The sequence below is a fragment of the Rhincodon typus genome, chromosome 15 (assembly GCF_021869965.1).
Source record: "Rhincodon typus isolate 14 chromosome 15, sRhiTyp1.1, whole genome shotgun sequence".
Taxonomy (NCBI): Eukaryota; Metazoa; Chordata; class Chondrichthyes; order Orectolobiformes; family Rhincodontidae; genus Rhincodon; species Rhincodon typus.
Genome location: NC_063346.1, coordinates 43,156,382 through 43,180,144, shown reverse-complemented (window position 1 = coordinate 43,180,144; position 23,763 = coordinate 43,156,382). Strand labels below are relative to the sequence as shown.

The following is a 23,763-nucleotide window of genomic DNA, read 5'->3' as shown; positions in this document are numbered from 1 at the left end:
AACAAAAATCAGAGAATGGAAACAGTCTAAGAAGATTATTTCAAGGTGACATCATCGCAAGTTAGCTATAATTTCTAATGCAGCAAGATAACCACGGCTGCATCACTGGACAACATGCCTACTATCATCTAGTGTAACCACTTAAAATGCTGTTTTCCCTAGAAGAATTAATGCAAACATAAATATTGCAGATACATTAATTCTAACTGACTTGCGGCATAGATTGTGCCATTAGGTGTATCACATTTAGACATATTGCTATGTTTTTATGTATTATCGTCAGCAAGTGAAGTGAATATTCAAGTGATCAAAACTTCTCGTGAAGTTTCAAACATTTGAGAAAGAATGTGCTTTAAAATTATTTGATAGACAGAAACAAAAGCTGTTCATTCTGACCAGTTATCCCACAATTCAAGCAGTGAAAATCATTCACTTGGGCTTGAACTTTAACTGCTTACTTGGACGTTGGTCGAGATTTTACATTAAGAATAATGGTGAAATTATCATTTGTCATTATTATGGAGTATGCCAAAACAACAATTTCCAGCATACACACAAGCACATTTTACAGCACAGTGTAGAAGGTGCTGCTCAGTAAGTTTTACTCTTCTGGAAGCTGCAATACTCCAGTGTTAAAATCCATGTAAGGGCATTAGGCTACTCCATTCACCTGCTAGCTACCCACCAAAATACCAGAAGAAGATAAAGCTGGTGCATTCAGCTTTAAATAAATTTTTAACAATTTTGTAAGTCATAATGATCACCAGACAACCCTGCTGTCCCCTAATACTATAAGCCTAAATCTCTTTCCACCAGAGTTTAATTATTGCAGGAGATTTCTCTAAAAAAAAATTATTATTTTCAACTTTATTTTTCTGTTTCTTGGATTACTCTCTCCCATCATTCCATCTTTCTTTCCCTCCTTTTATTTAACTTGCCGTACACAATTTGACAACTAAAATTCTAAATTGTATTTGTTAGTTTAGGTGCAGAATGCCTCAATATGGATTCATCCAACCAGTTTGTTGAAAATCCTCACTGTTGCATTCCTTGCTCATATAAACCACGGTGGCTCAGTGGTTAGCACTGCTGCCTCACAGCGCCAGGGACCTGGGTTCAAATCCACCCTTGGGCGACTGTCTGTGTGGAGTTTGGACATTCTCCCCATGTCTGAGTGGGTTTCCTCCAGGTACTCTGGTTTCCTCCCACAGTCCAAAGATGTGCACGCTAGGTGGATTGGACATGCTAAATTGCCTGTAGTGTTCAGGGATGTGTAGATTAGGTGGGTTATAGGGGAATGGTTCTGGGTGGGATGCTCTGAGGGTCGGTGTGGACTTGGTGGGTTGAAGGGCCTGTTTCCACACTGTAGGGATTCTAAGAAACCAGAGTTCCCTTTAAAGGATACTGAATTATAAATAGTCTTGTGTAGCTGTAAATTGCCACACAAAAGCCCATGGAAGGTCTGTGCAGTCTAAGTAGTGAGCACTGTTCATTCAACACTGATTGCAATATCCAGGTTATTGAAGTGAATATTAACAAAGATGTTGAAAGATTAGCAGCACATAGGAACTTGATTGTTTACAACATTTGTCTGAAGATTTTTTGGTTTTTATTCATTTAAATTGTTACAGTAACAGAAGCAATTATGTTTGAATTAATATTAACTAGAAAACTTATGTTAAACGTGGACAAAACCTCAATTAGGCCACCACTGTAAACACATTTGGTCTTCATACTATACATAGAATTTACAGGCTTTGCAAAAGATGCGAAGGCATTTCCAAAAATACTAAAGAGTTGAGACATCATGCTTATTGAACAAGAACAGATTACCTTTTCAATGTCTTTAAAAAATAAATCCTGCCTTTGCCACCGACCATGCTCAGCTGACAGCAACATGCTGTCCAGTTGTACAATGCAGAGAGCAAATCACACAGCAATACTGTACAGCACACCATGTTGTCCAGAATTACTCAAAGTATTAATCCTGGTAACTATTTATGAAGAATGTGGCACAATCTCAAAAATGCAATCAAAAACACATTCAGACTAGGTAGTAACTCCACAATAAATCTGTCCTGGGAAACATACACAAAAACACGTAAGATATCACAAGCTCCTCCACAGTAATTTTTAATCTTCCATTTCTGATGTGAATGTTACATAATAATGTGATATTATGCTAAATTTTGCTATATCAAGTGGGATAATCACAAATGATTTAGTACTTAGTAGTAAATTAAAATGTTATAAATGAACTGAGTTGTGATTTGATCGATATTCAGGTTTCGTAATTCATTTCGGCATGACACAAATAATAATTATGGTATAATAATTATGAAGCATAATCAGAATTTTACATTAATGATTTGTAATTTTGGGGCATTTCCACAAACTAGTCCTGTGTTATTGCAGACTGTCAAGTCATTTACATTGAAATTAATCTTGTTTCCATTAGTTGCTAGTTTGTTATCTCTGAGCTGAAATGAGCTGGGGTTATTTTTTTAAAGCTTTTTTTTTACTGAATTGATCTTTTGAAGAGATTACCTGAAGGCAGATTCTGTCAAAGTTTATCTGGTCAAGACACCATTCCCCCGCTCTTGTCTTGTCTTAGACAAAATGCTTTATAAAACTGTTGACAGTGAAATAGATAGAATGGGCATTAAAACTGCTCCTGTCTTTATAATGGTTTTCTACCAACTGAGCTGCTTTGTGTATTTCATTTGACAAAGTTTAAAATGAAAGTCTGACATTAAATCAGAAACTGCTGGAAATACACAATCATTTTATTTATGATATTTTTCTTCAGATCCTTGTATTGAAGGTTTCTCCTGGGCTGTGACTTTGCTGAATTGCCAGTGTATACTTTATTCATATTTAAGTTTAAAAATATACTTGTTAATGATACTATTGAGTATTAAGGTTGCCAGTATGTAAACATAAGATCACCTTGTCGTAATGCCTTTCAGCATGAACCTACAATGCAAGCTTTCTCGCTTGGTACAGCTAAGTTGAATATATTCCTGCCTCTGAGCTTCAGAAACTGATTTCCAAATGTAAACTGTGTTTAGAACAAGTTGTTTGGTTATTTTATCAGTGCGGTGTTGCCTCGATGAGCCATTTGTAAGATCAGTACTACTCTGGCTGGCAAGGCTATCTTTTTCTTTTTTGGCCTTGGTTAAAGAGGTATTCCTACATCCAAAGGCAAGGGAGGAAACTGCTTAGGAATATTTGGAACATTGGCAAAGCAAAACCAGCTGCACTCTTGAAGTGTCAGTAAGTCTTTTACTTTTGTAACGATATTCACAGTTTGGAAAATCTTACGAAATACCAAGTGACATAGGAGCAAAATCATGTGTGTAACTATTAATAGGATGGACAATGAAGTGTGTCAGTATAATTCAATGTCTGAAGTTAGTATTTTTTAAATTGCTGTTTACCTTTCATAAATGTTCTTACCAAAGCAAATGAGGCCAGAATTTGCTTTCACAACAGTGGCAAACTAATAGCAACAGGTACAGCAACTTCATACAAGAAACAGATGTGTGCCTAACCACGAAAATCCAAAAGTTGCTGCCTCTGTTACTTTTGCTTTGTGAAAATAGCAACTTGTCCTTTCAGCTCACATGTTTTGTTTTAATAGAAGAACTTGCTGTATTTGTCCATTAATTGCCTATTAAACTTGTCACAGACAATTAGGTCCTGTCATTACAAATGAACGTACTAATTTACTGACATAGTAGTTTGTAATTGCTGCCGATCAATCTCCTTGGCACTGGACGTTAGCTGTTTTAAGTGCGCACAGAAAGTGACAGATTTTTCCTGGAAGGTTCAGAAATCAGTTGTCAGAATGTGAAGACAGGACGGATTCAGAGCCATCACCTACCAAACCAGGCCCTAGGTGAGAACAGAGTGGGGTGAATGTCAAGCCTGGCGAGTTAGAAGCACTGCCTTCATTCACTGGGACATCAGTCCTATGCTGTGGGTAACTATTAGCTTCTCTAGTTGTCACCCACACCATCTCCATATCCCATGTTCCTCAATTATCCAAAGGCTTCCCTGTAGCCCAGATTCATCATCCAAAATCTGTCTCCATATCTACTCACTCAATATCTCTCTATGGACAGAATGCACGAGTCCTATGTAACTATGCTGAAGAGTCTTTGAAATGCCCGTGAAATAAAGACTCATCTATTAAAACCAGATTAACTAGGCTGTTTCTCTTACATGCTCAAAAAACCATCAAATACACAGACATTCAAACACCCCCTTAAAAAAACACTCTCCTTTTAAGTGCTTTTAAGTCTATCGGGCAGTCATCGAAAAACATCTTAGTCCTATGAATAGCTTATAAAGTCATTATCAAAGCAAAGGTCACAGGTGTATTCATAGCTGTGTGAACAACCCCTGTAGAGCAAAATTCCTTAGTAAGGTTTGAAATTATGTCTAGCATCCATAATTGTACTCTGGTGCACAACAGTATAAGCAAATTCTCCAGAACTCAATTCAACTGTGTATTTGAAGTTCCCCGAACAACGAACATCTGTTCCTTCTTTCAATGGTTCAACAGATGGATTTTAAAAGGAGCCAGGAAATTGTTCAAGTCTTTTTTTCTAAGGTTCAAGTGATATCTGGCCTTTAAATCAATGTAAAAATTAAAGGACAGAACACACAGCACACAACACACAAGAATATTTGATTCTCAATATAACAGAATGTAGAGGAGGAGTGGAAAAAGTAGCATTTACACGGTGCTGATCAATTTAATAGTTAAGTACCTTGCATAGACAGAGGCCTACAATCAATCACTGCATTAAAGATGTATCATGTAGCATCTAATTATGACATTTAAAATTGGCAAGACCTTTTAAACTCACCTGACAAAAATTCAACAGACTTGCCCCAAAGTTCATGAACTGTCTGACCTGATGGGTATAGGCTTCAGGACCCTACTACCTCAATGAAAGCTCAGGAAAATTCACAAATGAGGTAAGTGTTTCAAAGGCTGAACGTGATGTCACCGAGGGTGCATCATGTTGTAACCTGCCATATTTCCTGCTCTGATCAAAATAGTGGCTGTCAGGAATCTAATGGTAAATTTGAGTTTCTCTGCTTTTGATTACTGAATACAGGTTTGCTGTCGCAAAACTCAATCTCAATCTTTCCTATTGAGGTTTTAAATATAACACATTTCATTTATTTTTCTCACTTGTCATTTTCTTACCTGTCTCGATTGATCTAATCTTTCTTTGCCTTGCTTCATATTTCTTCCTACACTAGACTTGTCACTTAAATTACTGGTTTTACTTAAGATAGCAAGAACCTGCAGATGCTGGAGTCAGAGTCAATACAGTGTGGAGCCAGAGGAACATAGCAGGTCAGGCAGCATCAGGGGAGCAGGAAAGTCGATGTTTCGGGTTTACACCCTTCATCAGGGCTGGGAGGGGGAAGGGAACTCAGAAATAAATAGAGGTAGCGGGGTGGGGCTGGGGGAAAGTAGGTTGGATGTTGATAGGTGGATGCAGGTAGAGTTTTGTGCAGATAGGTCATGGGAAGAGTGGGGCAGGTAGGGGAGAAAGAACATGGACAGATTGTGTCAGGTCAAGGAGGTGGGGATGAGAGGGAGGGTTGGACATGGGATGAGGCCGGGGGTAGAGAGATTTTAAAACTAGTGAATTCCATGTTTAGGCCATTGGGTTGTAAGCCCCCGAGGCAGAATATGAGGTGCTGTTCCTCCAGTTTATGTGTGGCGTCATTGTGAGCCTGGAGGAGGACCAGGATGGACATGTCACTAAGGGAGTGGGAGGTGAAATTAAAATGGTTGGTGACCGGAAGGTGTTGTTGATTATAGCATACAGAGCGCAGATGCTGGGCAAAACAGTCACCGAGTCTGCGCTTGGTCTCACCGATGTAGAAGAGACCACATCAGGAGTAACGGATACAGTGGACCAGGTTGGAGAACATACAGGTGAATCCCTATCCGATTTGGAAAGATTGTTTGGGAGGTAAGAGGGCAGGTGTAGCACCTGCTGTGGTTGCAGGGAAAGGAGCTGGGTGTGGTGGGGAGTGTGGAGCAGACGAGGGAGTCGTGGAGTGAGCGGTCCCTGTGAAAGGAAGATGGGGTGGGGTGGGGTCTGATTGCAGGTGTTGAAAATGGTGGAGGATGCTGCGCTGGAGGTTGGTGGGGTGGGATGTGAGGATCAGGATGACTCTGTCCTTATTATTGTTGGGGGGAGGGGGTTTGGAGTGCAGAAGTGTGGATAATGCAAGAGATGCTGTTGAGGGCATTACGAATCACTGGAGCAGGCATAGTACAGTCCTTGAAGTAGGAGGACGTCTGGGATGTCCGGGAGTGGAATGCTCCATCCTGGGAGTAGATGCGGTGGAGGGGAGGAATTGGGAGTGTGTAATCGCATTCTTACAGGAGGGTGAGCGAGAAGAGGTGTAGTCAAGGTAGCTATGGGAGTTGGTGGGTTTGAAATAGATGTCGGTGCAGAATCGGTTACTGGAGATGGAGACAGATGGTCCAGGTGAACGTGATGTTGGGATGAAAGGTGTTAGTAAAGTTAATGAACTCTTCAACCTCATCATGGGAGAATGAGGCAGCGCTGATACAGTCATCAATGTAGCGGAGGAAGAGATCTCACCTTCATTCCCCGGCGCCCACATATCAATGAATTCTGTAGAACGAATTCCTATATGTCAAACTCTTCACACTTTGCCTCCACCCCCGCACCTATTTCTTTGACTGGGAGTCCAGCCCACCCTCTGCAGACCTCTTCTCCAGGCTCCAACAAACCCCATCCCCCTGGGCACCACCCCACGGCCTCCCACCCTCCCTTGATCTCTTCATCTCCAACTACCATTACAACATTGATCACCTTCATCTTTCCACCCCTCTCACTCACTCCAACCTCTCCCCCACAGAACGTGCAGCACTCCGCTCCAACCGCAACCTCACCATCAGACCCACTGATAAGGGGGGAGGGGCACAGTGGTGGTATGGTGTACTGACCTCTACATCATGGAGGCCAGGTGCCAACTCTCCAGCACCTCCTCCTACCGCCCCCTTGATTATGACCCCACCCTGATCACAAAACCATCAATTCCCAGACCATCAATACCTCAGGAGACCTCCCACCTACAGCCTCCAATCTCATCGTTCCCGAACCCTGCACTGCCTGTTTCTATCTCCTTCCCAAAATCCATAAACCCAACTGCCCTGGCCGACCCATTGTCTCTGCCTGTTCCTGCCCCACTGAACTTATCTCCGCTTACCTCAACTTGGTTACCTCCCCACACGCCCCCACCCGGTTCAGGAGTCCCTACCTATGTCTGGGACACTATACATGCTCTCCACCTCCTCCAAGATTTTCAATTCCCCAGCCCCCAACACCTCATCTTCACCATGGACATTCAGTCTCTCTGCCTTCTGTTTCTTCCTCTCCTGTAGGCCCAACCAATCGTCCTCCACCAACACATTCATCACTTAACAGAACTTGTCCTTATCCTCATTGACTTTTTCTTTAATTCCTCCCACTTCCTACAAACTAAAGGAATGGCCATGGGCACCCGCATGAGTCTGAGCTATGCCTAACCTCTTCACAGGATACCTGGAACAGTCCCACTGGCACCATCCCTCACTTCTTCCTGCGCTACATTGACGACTGTATCGGCACTGCCTCATGCTCCCATGAGTAGCTCGAACAGTTCATCAACGTTACTAACACCTTTCACCCCAACCTCAAGTTCACCTGGACCATCTCCAACACCTCCTTCCCCTTCTTGGACCTCTCTGTCTCCATCTCCAGTAACCATCTCAGCACTGACATCTATTTCAACACCAATGACTCCTTTAGCTGCCTTGATTACGCCTCCTATCAACCACTCTCCTGCAAGAATGCGATCCCATATTCCCAATTCCTCCGCCTCTGGTGCATCTGCTCCCAAGATGGAGCTTACCACTCCTGGACATCCCTGATGTCCTCCTACTTCAAGGACTGTAACATTCCCCCTCTCCAGTGATTCATAATACTCTCAACCGCATCTTTTGCATTACCAACACTTCTGCCTTCAAACTCCTTCCCCCCAACAAAAATAAGGACAGAGTCCCCCTGGTCCTCACATACCACCCCACCCAACCTCTGCACCAGCACATCATCCTCTGCCACTTTCGCCACCTGCAATCTGGCCCCACCACCACAGAGATATTTCCGTCCCCCACTCCTATCTGCCTTGTGTATGGACCGCTCACCCCACAAATCCCTCATCCGCTCCACACTCCCCAATAATCCCACCACACTCAGCACCTTTCCCTGCAACTGCAGGCAGTGCTACACTTGTCCCTACACCTTCCCTCTTACCTCCGTTCAAGGCCCCAAACAATCTTTCCAAATCCAATAGGGGTTCACCTGTATGTCCTCCAACCTGGTCCACTGTATCCGTTGCTCTCGATGTGGTCTCCTCTACTTCGGTGAGACCAAACGCAGACTCGGTGACTGTTTTGCCCAGCATCTGCGCTCTGTATGCTATAATCAACAACGCCTTCCGGTCACCAACCATTTTAATTTCACCTCCCACTCCCTTAGTGACATGTCCATCCTGGTCCTCCTCCAGGGTCACAATGACGCCACAAGCAAGCTGGAGGAGCAACACCTCATATTCCGCCTTGGAAGCCTACAGCCCAATGGCCTCAACGTAGAATTCACCAGTTTTAAAATCTCCCCACCCCATGTCCAACTTTCCCTCTCATCCCTGCCTCCTTGACCTGACACAACCTGTCCATTTTCTTTCTCACCTATCCGCCCTACCATTCCCACTGACCTATTTCCACAATCCCCCGCCCCCCGCATCCACCTACCTTCCCCCAGCCCCACCCCCCACCTCTATTTACGTCCGAGCTCCCTTCCCCTTCCCCAGTCCTGATGAAGGGTGTAAACCCGAAACATCGACTTTCCTGCTCCTCTAATGCTGCCTGACCTGGTTTTACTTGACACCTCTTTCTCAATTCTTTCTGATTTATTTGATCTTTCACTTTGTTCAATTAAAGAGATAACTTCTTGTTTTCCCTTTTCATATTTTTTGAGTGGTGGATGGAAATGTTTCTTTAGTTAAAATGTTTACATCCATTGTGCATTTGAAGGACTTACAGAAACAGAGAGTGCCAAGTGTTTTTCTGTTCAATCTTTTTTAAACTCAACACATAATATTACTAAAAGGCTTCTGAGTCATCTGGAACTACTTGAAAAAGACAAAAGGGAATATTGTTGATTACAGGGGAAATCTAGTGACAGTACCAATGTTAACTTAACATTATTATTAAGTCTGTCTAGGAAAAGGCAAATGATGTATTTTGTTTTTAACTAACTACCACAGTTACTGCAGCAACAACAAAATACTATGCTCATGACTGCAGAGTTGCCAATTTCCAAAAATGCATTTTGCCAAGATTGGCAGCAGAGAAGAAAAGCCTGGCTTTCAGTCTTTCACCCATCAATATCCTGTTCAGCCAACAAATTAACACCATACCCATTTACTTATTGGGAATATTTTACATCCTGTACAACAGTTACAATTTATCTAAACTGTTTTCAGCTTTCCAAAGTGGATTGATGGGTTGTTGTGACACTGAGCGCTCAATCCTTCTAACCTCTAGTCTTCTCACAATTGCTCTACAGCTTGATATTCCCCATACCCTTCACTGAGGTGTCAAAGATCTTATTTTAACTGTGAAAGCTTTAAGCAGTTCCAAATTTCCAGACCTCATTTGGATTCCAACTGCCAGATACAAACTCAACACATGCAATCCTGCGCATTCTTCTGTAACAGGTCATGCGGCACAGTAGCGAGCCAGGAGCTCTGGGTTTGAGCCCCGTCCCAGGTACACTCATGATGTGGCCAGACATGTTGATTACCAAGTTGTAAATCCTTCCAACACAGACAAAAGGCAGTAAGAGTTGGAGAGGTTCCTGGTCAACTTCATGATGGAAAGAAAGTTGAAGCCTCTACCATCAATACCGTAGCTGCTCATGCAGGTAAAAGTACGTGTTGTCACGACAACTGAGAAACCAACTGAACCGTGAGACCACATACACTGCTTTTTATCTGCCACTTCAATGTCTTTAAATTAAATGGGGTTGCGTTATGATTTTCCCTAATCTGAGACTTACATGTGAAGAATAGTCACTTGAAGACTAATAGAAGGTTGCCAATTCCCAATGAACTTTAATCTAGCACATATTCCACTTTGGAAGTGATTGAATGAAGGCAAAGTTAGGAGTGAGTGAGAGAATTATTTTATTTTATGTGGAAGCATAAAAGTAACATGAGCTTTCCAGTCTTGCAAGACTCAGAATATCTGTCGAGGTAAACTCTTCAGTCAAAAGAAGTACAATGCAGTTTAGCATGCAGAACCACAGATATAGTCAGAGCTTTTGTGTGTACAGGGCAGCCAAAAGCAATGATGGCAGAGGTCTGGAGTTCCTTAAATGTTTGCTGTGCTTTAAATGCTTCTGTCAACCATTCACTCCTTAAAGTTAAAATTGTAAAAGATGCTTTTAAAGCATGAATGAAATAAATGTAATGGTCACTTAAAATCATTAGGAGTGAAATAAATGTAATGATTATTTAAATGTACAGAATATTTACAACGGAACAAATTTATCTTTGTGCTTCATAGAAGCAGAGATCATACAGAACTTAATACAAAATCTAGCATACAGGATCAAAGGGCATTGAATTTCAGATGCAATATTAACCCAAGGCACTATTTAAAATGAGTCAATTATAAATCTACTTAATCTTTTTATGTGCCTCATGATAAAGGACAGCAATCTACCTGTGCTTCTTTCAGGCGTTCAAAGTCAATGCTGAGGTATGCCTTGATCCCATCCATTGCACCTGGCAACGTGATCCCATGGATCAGCAGTACAAGTAACACCATGTAGGGCATGGTCGCTGTGATCCACACCACCTGCCAATGAAGCAAAAGCAACAGATACATTTTATTCCATTTTGATCCCTTATCTAATCATAGAGTTAGAAAAACTGAGCTAATGCATTAATATTTCAGGCCTTCCATCTGATTTTTCACAGAGATATGGTGAACTCAACTTTCATCTGAAAGTTAAAAACAGATAGTAGAATCCAAACTATAACAATACATATGTTACACATCTTTCACGCTAAGGTAGCCATATACACTTAAAAATGATAGATGAGCTGTCATTCAGATATCAGCTGGGGAGACAATGCTGAGCTGGTGGAATATAACTTTAATTAATTAAAAAACTGGATAATAAAAAGAAAGCCATTTTCAATTGTTGTTAAAACCCATCTGGTACATTGATACCCTTTAAGAAAGGATATCTGCCATTCTCACCCAGTCTGGCTTATACATGACTCCAAACTCACAGCAACATGGTTGAGTCTTAACTGCCCCCTAAAATAGTCTAGCAAGCCACTCAACTCATTTGCAATTAGGGATGGACAATAAACGCAGGTCTTGCCAGCAACATCCACATCCCACAAAATAATAAACAAAAACTAAATAAGACACAACATTAATGTTTATGACAATGAGCAGCAATGGAACTGAGTGATGGTACTTGATTACCCTCAGAAATCATATTTCATATCACACTGCATGTACATATTATATTTATCACAATAATAGTACAATTGCAGTAAATCAAACCAGTTTTGCTAGACTCATACTGCATAAATAGTGTCTGAACCTTTCACAAGAAGTGGCAGCTTTTTGGAGCCACCCATGCTGATCCAGAGTATAAGAGATAACACGGTGTAGAGCTGGATGAACACAGCAGGCCAAGCAGCATCAGAGGAGCAGGAAAGCTGACGTTCCTTGCATCACTTTCCACCATTACACAGTTAATGTTCAAATATTAAGCAACAATCTGGTTAAAGAAAGTAAAACAGTTTGGTTTCATTCACATTAAAAATATCTCTTGATCCATATTCCTTTAGGATGTAAGCGAGACATTGTGTTGTCAATGGTTTTGTACTCCAGCACAGTTTAACTCCGCTCAAATTGTTTGGTACAGTCATACCATCACTGTATATGAGTTCCACTAATCTCGGGTTACCAGTTAGAACTTTAGCTTATCATGGAAGTCAATCTTTTGGATTTCCCATTTTTGTCGGCAACTTTTTCATGAAGATTTTTGGTTTATCTAGATTTGACTCATTGTCATTGCTTGCATATTTGCTCTCCTTCCCTTAATTACCCACACAATAGTCATTAGTTCACCATTCCAATGGCAGGCAATGGAATTTTCCTTCAATATCTTAGTAGTTCTAGTGGTGTAATGATATATAGGACCTGTATCTTGTACCGTTACTCCCATCATCTAGTCATGACAACTAGTGATAGAAAGCCTTGTAAAGGGAAAAACTCAATAGTGGGCCTTCTCTACCTGTTCAGCCTCCCATTACACATCAAATGAGGCCTCAGAAGCACTCGTCACACTTTTTCCCCTGGCAATAGCATATAGCCACTTGAGAATAGGGATCATAGTAGGAGCTCATTCTCCATATATAAACCTTCAACCCAGGAAAATGGGCAAAGTCGCTAATAGGGCCCAAAAGGGTGAAGTTCCATCCAAACCTCCATTGACAAGTTGTGGAAAATCGAGACATATGTCCACAAGACTTTTAAAGAATGCAGATGTTTGGAAATAAAATTGGACTTTGCACAACATCATTGCAAATAACTATAGTCAGCCGGAGACTGATAACCTATATTTGTTTGGTTGCTTTAAAAATCAAACTTATTAAATATATCAAAAACACTATTTACTTTATTTTGGTTCTTTGGCTGGTCTGGCATAGCTCTCAGTAATCTGCAACAATTTGAATGTTGGACATACTGCTTAAACTAAGAGTAGGAGACATAGGCAGAGAATACTTCTGATTATGCATGTTGCATCAAGAGGAGAGAAACCATGCCTAAAAATAAATAAGCTTTTAATAATTTATGATGACAAAACATGGCAATGAAATTCAACAGGACCTCCCACTCTGAACTTCCCACTGAATTCACAGCAGGAATCCTGAAAATTCTTAATGAGGTTTCATATTTCTGTGCAGTGAACAAGCCAATGAATGGAACTCAGTAACAGATTTATATTGTGGCAACCACTGCAAAATGGAGGTATTTCAGAACATTAGTTAAATACGGATTAAAAGTACAGATTTTGTTGAAGCCACTGCAACCCATGCAAATAGTTTGGGAAAACACATGTTTCAAGTGATTCTCTGATTCAAGGGGCCAACTTTTCAACCAAGGTTCATTGGGAAAGCGAGTGTGTCAGCAATTTGGCTTCAAAGACCTTTGAGCTTATTCCCTGACACAATCCAAACCCTGAACCATTTTCAGAAAAACAATTTGAGGTCAGATACCAGCTGCCCTCAAGCAAGCAGCAGGTAGCCAAATAAACTGAAAAGTGATTGAATTAAAGGGCTTATTAAGGCCCCGCTCCTATGCCAACTGGAATTTACAGTTAGCAATGTCAGTAGCTCACTAGGCAACATATACTGGGAGCAGAAAATAGGGGAGGACCTTGGATGTCCACATGAGGAGCACCTCCCTCCACCATACCTAAAACTGCCAATGAGTCACAAAGGGTTTGCTTCTTCAGAGTCAAGCTCAGGGAATATGGGCCACTTGTAATCTCTGATTGCAGGATAAGCCTCCTCCCTGGCCTTTAATTGACTCTCCCTTCAAAATGATGCTGGATTTGTCCGTAACATGCCTGGAACTGGCCCCAGTGTCAGGCTCCCAAGTCCTGAATAAAAACCTATTGCAAGCTGCATTTTGGACTTTAGACAACACATTACCATAGGCCAACTTCAAAGGAACTCAAACCAAATCTCAAGGAAAACTTTTGCTACATTCAAAATAAACAAAATAGGCCTAGAATTTTGATCACATGGTGCCCATTTTCAGGCACAAAGCAGCCTCCAGTTTGAAGGGAAGGGAACATTAATTTTTTGGTTACGGTCATATTCCCAGGCCAAAGCAACAAAACTGACCGACTCAGACTGAACCTTTCACTGGAATATTACGTTCATATATTGACTGTAAAACTATTTCAAAGTAAGCATATTCAAACCCTTTTGTTTTGTTTTGAATCTCTCTATACAGCCCAAACCCATATGCCTGCACTGTTTCTGTTCTTGTTTTACAAACAGCATGAAGTACCCATTGTATCAAATCGTGAATACCATACACGGGCTAGAGATATCTAATGTGTTTTTTTAATGAAATGTGAACTGAAATGCATTTTCAGTGACAACAGGTTACAATGGACTTTCTCATTGAAAACCAATTGGTTAATCTGACAATAATTCCAGTAGTTTAAAAAATGTCCATGTGCTGTTATTGATGCTTTTCCCCACAATGTCAATGAGGACTTTTTTTTGCGTTTTCTCCCCTATGTTAAGGAGCAGAGGCAGCGGTCATTCAGTCCACTGAACCTGTACTCCCAAACAATTAGATAATGGCTGATTTGTATCTTCACTATTTAATCACCTTGTTTTCCTATCCCTTAATACTCTTACCCAACAAAGCTCTGTACATGTAAACCTTGAATCTTCATGATCAACAAATGATGTAGGCACAGATTCAAACTTAAGAGCTTTCATGCTGGCAGATATCAATCCCATCATTGGGTAGTGCATGAACCCCTTGAGTTACCAATGCCAATGTTAATTATACTTCAATTTATTCATGCAAGGTCAAAGCATAAAATAATAGATTTCTGCTGAGCTATGATTAAACTAACAGTCTTATCTGCAAACTTTTTTAAACTTCAAACAATAGTTCACATGGACAATACATTCATATCAATGATTTCATTTCAGCAATTCAAGGTGAAAGAAAGCAGTTGAACTGGACATAGGTCGGGGTGTGCAGGTGGATTCATTACTGACGAGGAGGTTGACAAATGTAAGAACTCCCCAGATTGGATGGATTTGCACACTTGATAGTCTCCATATACAAGTTGTGATCTCCTGAAAATACTTAACCATAATGAAACTCACCCAAATGACAAGAAACATTTTCAGCTGAAGCATTGTTCATCCGGTTATGGTGTCAAAACAAACACGAGCAGAAATAAACAACTAACTTTTAATTAGTGGTGAAATGTTAATCTCATTTGGTTTGGCAAAGAAATATTCCAGATCAGTTTACTGGTCTGGGCAGTGTTTATTTAGTTGGTATTATCTGAAAAACACCACAGTTTTTTTTAAACCAATACATTCATCATCATGAGAAACTGGGAATCATACCTTTCCTGAAGTCTTTACCCCTTTCCAGAGACTGAAGTAGAGAATGATTACCACGCAAAGCAAGCAAAGGGAAAGTTGCCACCTCGGTAAACCCAAATTATGAATTCCAGTACTTTCATGGAGATTGAGAACTCCACGCCTATAGAAATAAAACAATAAGTCTGAGTATGAGAAAATAAAATGGTCTATTTAACAGCAACATTCAATTGAAAATGTTTTATTGAAACGACTGCTTATACCAATCTAATTTCATTTGTATCCATTTCACTTACTTCAAATCCATCAATCACCTGCAGGAATATGATGATGGTAAAATTAAAAGGGAAGTTAATAATGCATTGGAATCTGATTCTAAGGATCATTGACATAGGAATCATAGAATCGTAGAATCCCTACAGTGTGGAAACAGACCCGTCAGCCCAACTGACCCTCACAGCATCCCACCCGGACCCATCTCCCTGTCATCCACCTAATCTACACATTCCTGAACAGCATCGGCAATTTAGCATGGCCTGTACATCTTTGGACTGTGGGAGGAAACAACAGCATCCAGAGGAAACCCACACAGACATGGACAGTCACCCGAGGGTGGACTCGAACCTGGGTTCCTGGTGCTGTGAGGCAGCAGTGCTAACCACTGAGCCACCGTGCCATAGAAATCAATGTCACACTCCAGTGAGAATCAATATTTGGAGATTGGGAGTGGGAGTGGGAGTGAGGCATGTTACAAGGTATATAGCAGTAACTTTACAATGCATTAAGCCAATGCCTGAAAAAACGTTTTATATGAATATCCATGAACTGTCTTCTGTAATGTAACTATCCATAAAGTAGCATCTCTGGTATCTCGAATCAGATGTTTAACATTTTCATTCAACCTCAAGATATATATTACAGAGATAGGTGTTTGTAGCTAATGTTTGGGGGTGGGGTGGATAGTTTATATAAAATGTAAAACAAATTACTTCCATACCAAGTTCTCTTTCAAACAATCAGAATAGATTTTTTTCCAAAATGTCATTGAAGAGAATTCGGCTATGTATTTCAATTTCTCAATATTTTGTAAAACAGGTCAAAGTTTGCTTAAAGAATGAAGAAATAGCCACATCCTACATACAGTGCTTTAAAATCTATTTGATAATGGGATTTAATTTTATGAAGCTGAATACACACAGATGGAGCTGCAGCTATTTGTGATTAAATCTGGGCTTCTTGCATTGAATGTCACTACTGCAGCACCACTGCATTACATATCAGTACTATCATGATATGCAATGTAAACATTATTTAGTGAAGATATGCAAACAAAGATCATGTTGTAATTCCTCATTAGTATTGACAGAACATCTAAAATGTGTTACATTACACAAGACAGAAACAAGCAAATGGCTATTACTGCATCCTAGCAAATTGCACTGTAATCCTGTTTATTTTACATGGCTGAGTTGAATTAACCTCAATGACAGCAATAAAATAACCTCAGACAGTTCAATCCTGCTGCAATGCTTAAGACAGCGTATAGGAGTCAAGTGTTCAGGGTAATTTGCTGTTACCACACCTCTGGCTACGTATGCCAATGCCCTGTAACATTACACTGGTTCCAGTATCAATACATGGCCAAAATCTACATAGGTCACTGGATAATATTCAATTTGTTACGTCTCACTGGGGTAGCATGCTGGAAATCAAGAGCTGCTATTCCCAGAGTTGTCACAAAAGTTAAATATTTTATTAAAAGTTTGCAAATCCCTAATTTACCTGTCTTTTATACCCAGGTTGACTGAAAACATGGACCGCGTTTCTGCACTTCACAAGAATCACTACTTGTGACAAAAAAGTAGATTTCAATTACAGATAAACAGTTATGAATGGTCAACATGTGATTCTATTAGTTGAAGGTCTAACCCACTTGTAAAAATCCCCATCTTCACATCCATACACACAAACACAGGCATGCACACTAAAAATAATAGGTGTTATGGGCAGAGGGAAAGACTGGGAAAGCAGTTCACTGGTTCGTATCCATAGGGGTTTGCTAAGATGACATGTTGCTGATCAAAGTCAGAAGTTGCACGACACCAGGTTACAGTTCAACAGGTTTATTTGAAATCACAAGCTTTCGGAGCGCTGCTCCTTCATCAGGTGAAGACTGAAGGAGCTGTGCTCAGAAAGCTTGTGATTTCAAATAAACCTGTTGGACTGTAACCTGGTATTGTATGACTTCTGACTTTGTCCATCCCAGTCCAACAGCGGTACCTCCACAACTTTGCTGATCGGAACACTATTTTTCAATCTTGCTTCTGCAGGTGCTTTAACCTGTTTGCAGGAGGTACAGGGTGACTGATTCACACTTATAAAAGTCTCTGGCTTATTAATGAAAAGTCATTAGTAAAAGCTTACAGCAACTAATGAAGGAAAGATGAATTGGCTACCTTCAGATCTGAATTGCTTTTTACTGCAGAGCGGAAACACAGACCTTTCCTTTCCTTTCCAGAGGTGTGTGGCTTCTGCCCATTTTGTTCACACCCCCCAATTGTTAAGATACCTTGCAGCCAGCCGATCAGATAGTTGTTAGCAGGGAGGAGGCCTTTGTCATTTAAAACTGGTCAGTCATCCACCGACCAATCAGCTACTTATTGCCAGCTAAATCTTCATTTGTACGTAGTCCCCTGGTTTTAGTTGTTCTATAACTAGGCTTTCTCCACTGCTTAAGCTTGCAATTAGTGTGAGCTTACTCATTTTTAACAAGTACGGCAATCCTTAGCTTTGAAAACAATTTTACCATTTCAGTCCATAATCAAAAATAGAGATTTTCTTTTTTAAAAATTCTTTACAATTGACAGTACTGAAAGCCATTATGACCCCTCAGTAAAACAAACGTTCGGAATCGTGGTACACAAATTTTATCAAGTTTAGGATTAAAAGCAAAAAAATCAGGGTTCAGAATATTCACTGGTAATAATTTCATCCCTATCCCAGGCCTGAACTGATGGCTCCTCCAGGCAGAAAAGGTTTAGGCTTCCCTGGCCAACCCCATTCTTCCTTGCAGGACTCTTCCAGAGCTCCCTTTCCCATGAGCATAGTTGGAGAACCCCATTAGTTGGAGCCAACTCAAATGAGTGAAAAAATGTCCGACCAGGTCATAGAGGGGAAGGAACTGGATGGAGTTGCGGCATCACAGCTAAGGCCAACCATGTATTTACATGTGATGAGACACATTACAGAAGGAGAATATGGACACGGGAATAATCAAGCACTCTCTCCATAGCCCTGTCACATAAACATAGTCGTTACAATAATAATCTGCAACCCCTCACTGCATAGGGAATTACCTAGGAACTTATGGGTTTTATGGTCACCTACCATAACAGGTGTAGGAATTATTTACTGATGAGCTGGCAAAACTAGAATTAACATTCTTGCTTCTTTCAGTCATTATTATTCTAAAAGATTCCCAATCAGTACAAGTAGTGTTTATGTAAATTCAAAGACTGAATACATGAATTTAAGTACAATACAATTATATCATTTCCAAGGCCCCCAGAATAGTGACAACACTGAAACTATCCCCATAACCATATATTTACACAAGTTTTAATTCTTAGGCAAATTCAGATGTATCAGACAATTTAACATCTTCAGTGGAGCTAGATGAGATACATTCATTTGAACGTTTTCAGTATTTTGCAACATTACTGCTCATCTCCAGGTGGACATGCACAATGTTGAATTTTGATGTTGTAAATTTTAATGTTTGAATTCTAGTGATCCCTCCCATAGATTATCAGTTTAACTGAGGTGTAGCTGAGTTACACACACTGGTACTTGGAAAGAGCAATTTTGGTCCCTGGTCTTTGGTGAGAGGGCTATAACTGGGGCTATGGTAGGGCTTCTGGAATTTGCCAATGGGTTTTGAATGGGAAATGTTGGCTCACAGTTCCCATTCTTGATTGCTTTCCACCAAATTCTAGAAGTTGTATTGTACATGTTCATGACTTTGCCAAACTACCAGACATACAAACATATATACAGATCAGATGAGGAGAAGCCCAGTGGTATGCTTTTCTTGATTGGGTTCCCTTCCATTATTCACTTATGAGGTTTGCACATGGATAATAATTAACATAACTGAGGGCTGCTGACAACAAAATCAAACCAGGAGCCAAAAATGTTTGGTGAAGAGGACAGAAAAAGGCAGAAGAGGAGAACATCTGAGCTCAAAGATAGTGCTAGCAGCCCAGTGAATAAATGCACAATGTTGTATACTATACTGGCCCATCGAAGTAGGGTAATCTGCATGGACAGGGAAGTGTGTAGGTCTAAATTGTAGTTAGTGGAGAGTTTGTCAATTTGACAGGTGGTGAATTAACCTGAAAACATGCATTGAATCTATATATACTGAAATGGCTTATGTTCCAAACTAAAATGAGTAAAAGAGATAGATGTTCGAAATAATGCAGAAAAAGAGAGACCATATTTTCCACTGCTACATTCAGTTTTTCACTGACACGCAGTTTAGAAAGCTTACTTGTCCCATAGTATTCTCAAGCCTTTGAAGATAATCATTCAGTAACTCAAAATCACATGGTATTTCTCACCAGGCACATCATGAGGTATTTTTCAAACAGACTGCAAATGGCATGTTCAGTACATCAACTCCATGAATTAGTGCTTAGATATGATCAGAACGACTTGGTCTGGAAAAGCTTAGCCTGTTAAACGAATTTAAAATATCAGAAAGAGAAAACTAGCAGTATTTTGTTTCTGGTGTTGCATTAGATTCATCAAAATGCTGGCTCAAAGAAATACCACAGGGCAGCAAAAAGAACAGTGTGTACCTAATGCAAACAGAACAAATTTGTTTTTGGGAACATCAAATCAGGCACCAGATACTCAGCATGCTTTGCACATTTTATTTTTGTTTCCTTGCTCACTAATCAGTATTTCATTTTGAAAACTGATGAGAGTGATGGTTGCTCAGCGGGATGCTACCAGAGCCAGGCACATGGCATCATGATGACTCAGTTGTACAGGGGAGGCAGAAGGAGAATGGAAAGGCAATAGTTATTGGGAATTCCATAGTCAAAAGGTATTTCAGTGGTAGTAAACTTGACTTCACAATGCTGGACTGCCTCTGTGGTGCCAGGCTTAAGAACGCAGAAATCAGCTGCAGGACACTCTTCTGGAGATATCACTGCCCACATTGATACCAATGATATAGGTGGGAGGAGGGATGAGGTCCTGGAGGAAAATTACAGGAAGTTAGGGAGGACATGAAAAACAGGCCGTTAACAGCAATAATCCTCAGGATTACTCCCAGCACCATGAGCCAGCGAGCATAAGGACTGATTGAATATGTCACTGCAAAACTGGTTTAAGATGCTGGACGTCAGATTTCTGAACCATTGTGACCAGTTCTGCAGTAGGTGGCACTTTTACAAGGTGAACAGGTTTACACCTTAATGAGACTGGAGGCTCATATCCTCTCAGTGAGATTTGCTAGTGCTGTTGGGGTGGATTTAAAACTAGCTTGTCATGGGGATAGGAATCCAAACTAGATGCAATTAAAGATGGTAACAAAGAGTACAAAAAGAAAATGCTATGGAGGCTAGAATTCAAGAGAATGATGTCAAAAAGACAAAGTTAAGGGTGTTGCAGAAAGACAAAGTTAAGTGCACTTTACCTGAAAGCACATAGCATTCACAACAGGGTAGATATTCTAAAGGTAACAACAGAGTGACTTGGGTATGATCAAGTTGTCATTGCAGAAACATGCCTACATAAGTGACTGGGTCTTGAAGTTGATATTCAATGTGTAGGAAGGACAAATGAGAAGGAAAAGGGAGGAAGTTGCACTGATAATCAAGAGATGGGATTAGTATATTAGTAAGGGAGAATCTTGGATCAGAACAACAACGTGTGAATCTGTTTGGGTGGAACTAAGAAACAGCAAAAGGCATCGATTGTAGCTATTTATGGGTCATCAAATAGTAGGTATTATTGAGATGATTAGGGAAATGTGTAGCTTGAGCAACACAGTTATCATGAGTGACTTAATCTGCACGCAGAGTAGATAAACCAATTGGGCACTAAAGCTGTGGATGATGAGTTTTTTTTATTGGAGAATCAATGGGAGAACATGTTATTTTAGATTTAGTGTTATTTAGGAAAAGGGCTAATTAGAATTTTGTTTTGAAATAATATTTAGGAATGAATGACCACGTGTGAAATAATTTTACATTATATTTGAAAATGAGGTAGTTCATTCTGAAGCAAGAGTGTCACCTTTGAATAAGGGGTATTATGAAGGAATGAAGCACAAACTAGCTGAGGTGGATTGGGATAATACATTAAAAGGCATGACTGTACATAGCCAATAGATAGTTTTTCAAAAGAAGAATTACAGAATTTACAGCAACTATACATCCCTTCAAACAAAACCTCAAAAAAGATCAGTCAACCATAGCTAACAAAGGTAGGTCAGGATTGTATAAGATTAAAAGAAAAGGCCTATAAAGCTTTCAAAAAGCTTTTGATAAGGATGCTGGTTAGAAATATGAAACACATGGGATAGGTGGTAATGCATTAACAATTATCTACCAGGCAGAAAATAGAGAGTAGAAATAAATGGCTCATTCTTGCAGTGGCAGGCTGTGAGTAGTGTGGTATCACAAGGATTAAGAGTTGGGCCCCAGCTGCTCACAATATGTATCAATGATTTGGAGGAAGGGACCAAATATAATTTGCAGATAACACAAAGCTCAGTGAAAATGTGTGTTACAAGGAAGATGTAAAGCAGCTCTCAGTAGATTTGAACAGGCTTAGTGATTGGGCAAGAACACGGCAGATGGAATATAAGGAAAAATGTGAGGTTACACACTTTGGTCGGAGAAACAGACCTGCAGAGCATTTCTTAAAATGGTAAGCAGTTGAAAAGTGAAAATGTATAAAGGGACCTGGATGTCCTAGTCGATAAGTCATTGAAGGCTAACACGCAAATGCAACAAGCTAGTAGGAAGACGAATGGAACAGAAGTTTTGCTACATTGTATAGGAGCTTTGTTAGACTGTACCTGATGTACCTAGTTTGGCCTCATCTCAGGAAAGGTATCAGTGCCATAGAAGGAATACAACCACGGTTCATCAAATTTGTTCCTGGGATAGTGGGTCAGTCCTATGGAGAGAGATTGGGCAAACTGTATTTTCAAGAGTTTTGAAGAATGTGAGGTGTTCTCACCGAAACTTACAAAATACTTAAAGAGGTAGACAGAGTAAATGCAGAAAAGATGTTTCCTCTAAATGGGAAGTCTAGAACTGGGGCATAATTTAAAAATAAGGGGGATGCCACTTAGGTCTGAGATTTGAAGAACATTTTTTCCTCAGAGTTGTGACCTTTGAAATTCTTTACTACAACGAGCTACGACAGGGTTAGTTCAGCCTTGGATAATAGTATAGAGCTGGAGGTGCATAGCTGGCCAGGCAGCATCAGAGGGGCAGGAAAGTTGACGTTTTGGGTCAGGATCCTTCTTCAGAAATGGGGGCGGGGGAAAGGGAGTTCAGTCTTGAATCTGTTTCAGGTAGAAATTGATAGATTGCTGATTCCCAGTAGTGTACGGGGTTCTGGGAATGGGATGAGTAAAAGCCATTGAAATGTTTGATCAGCCATGATTGCACAGTGGCACTGCACGCTCAATGGGCTGAATAACACATTCCTGTTCCTATGTTTCATTAAAGCTGCTAAAGAAAGATCCAGCTAAGTAGTTAAAACAGTTTCCTTACTGGTATTTATTTTTACTGATTGTAGGAAACATCCCTTTTGGGGGTTGTGAGGGAGGTGCAATTCATGTTTATGTGAGGCAGAGGGGAGGGTATAGACCCTTCTCCTGAATCTGCCCTCTTCGGATCAGACCTTTAAATTATTTTCACAAGGCCATTAAGCAGTTTGCTAGCTACCTCAGCTCATTGAGATCATGTTGGAAGGAGTGCCCAGTTGCCTCAGGAAATTCCTCCCTTTATGCCACGGAATGACCTCAGAAAAATCTGTGACAAATGCAATCCAAGACCCAAAGTCTTTTAAAAAGAAGCTTTCGTCTTTTATGCAGTCAAAGTTTTTAAAAGACTGTGAGTAGCTGCCGCTGCACCTTTGCAGCTGCCAGTTTGCTGCTCTGGGTATTTTAAATCGCCCTGTCCAAAGAATATAGGTTCCACTATCCTGCTTTTATCGGAAGTAGACCAGTAATTTCCAGCTGCAATCTTTAAGGCATGTCCTTTTGTTACCTTGCATAACAGTAGTTTTGGAAAACTTGATTTCCAGCTTTCCAGCAATGAACATTTTCAATGGCCTTTGAATGATTTAAATAGACTCATTGGCACATTACCAAACTATTGGTTTAGGAACAAATCCTTTTTCATTGTTGATGAATTTCTTGCACATCTGTATGCCGTAGTGCTC

The 23,763-nt window shown here is 40.4% G+C and overlaps 1 protein-coding gene across 3 annotated transcripts in view; it reads right to left on the bottom strand.

The window, feature by feature from the left end:
- Positions 1-23,763, bottom strand: part of slc6a2 (solute carrier family 6 member 2) — a 167,448-nt gene that overhangs the window by 82,296 nt on the left and 61,389 nt on the right. For all 3 annotated transcript variants that reach the window (XM_048605752.1, XM_048605753.1, XM_048605754.1), the window contains exons 4-5: positions 15,313-15,451; positions 10,838-10,972 (exon numbers count right to left, since the gene is read on the bottom strand). In XM_048605752.1, the coding sequence (XP_048461709.1) occupies positions 10,838-10,972; positions 15,313-15,451 (274 nt within the window). The remainder of the gene's footprint in view (positions 1-10,837; positions 10,973-15,312; positions 15,452-23,763) is intronic.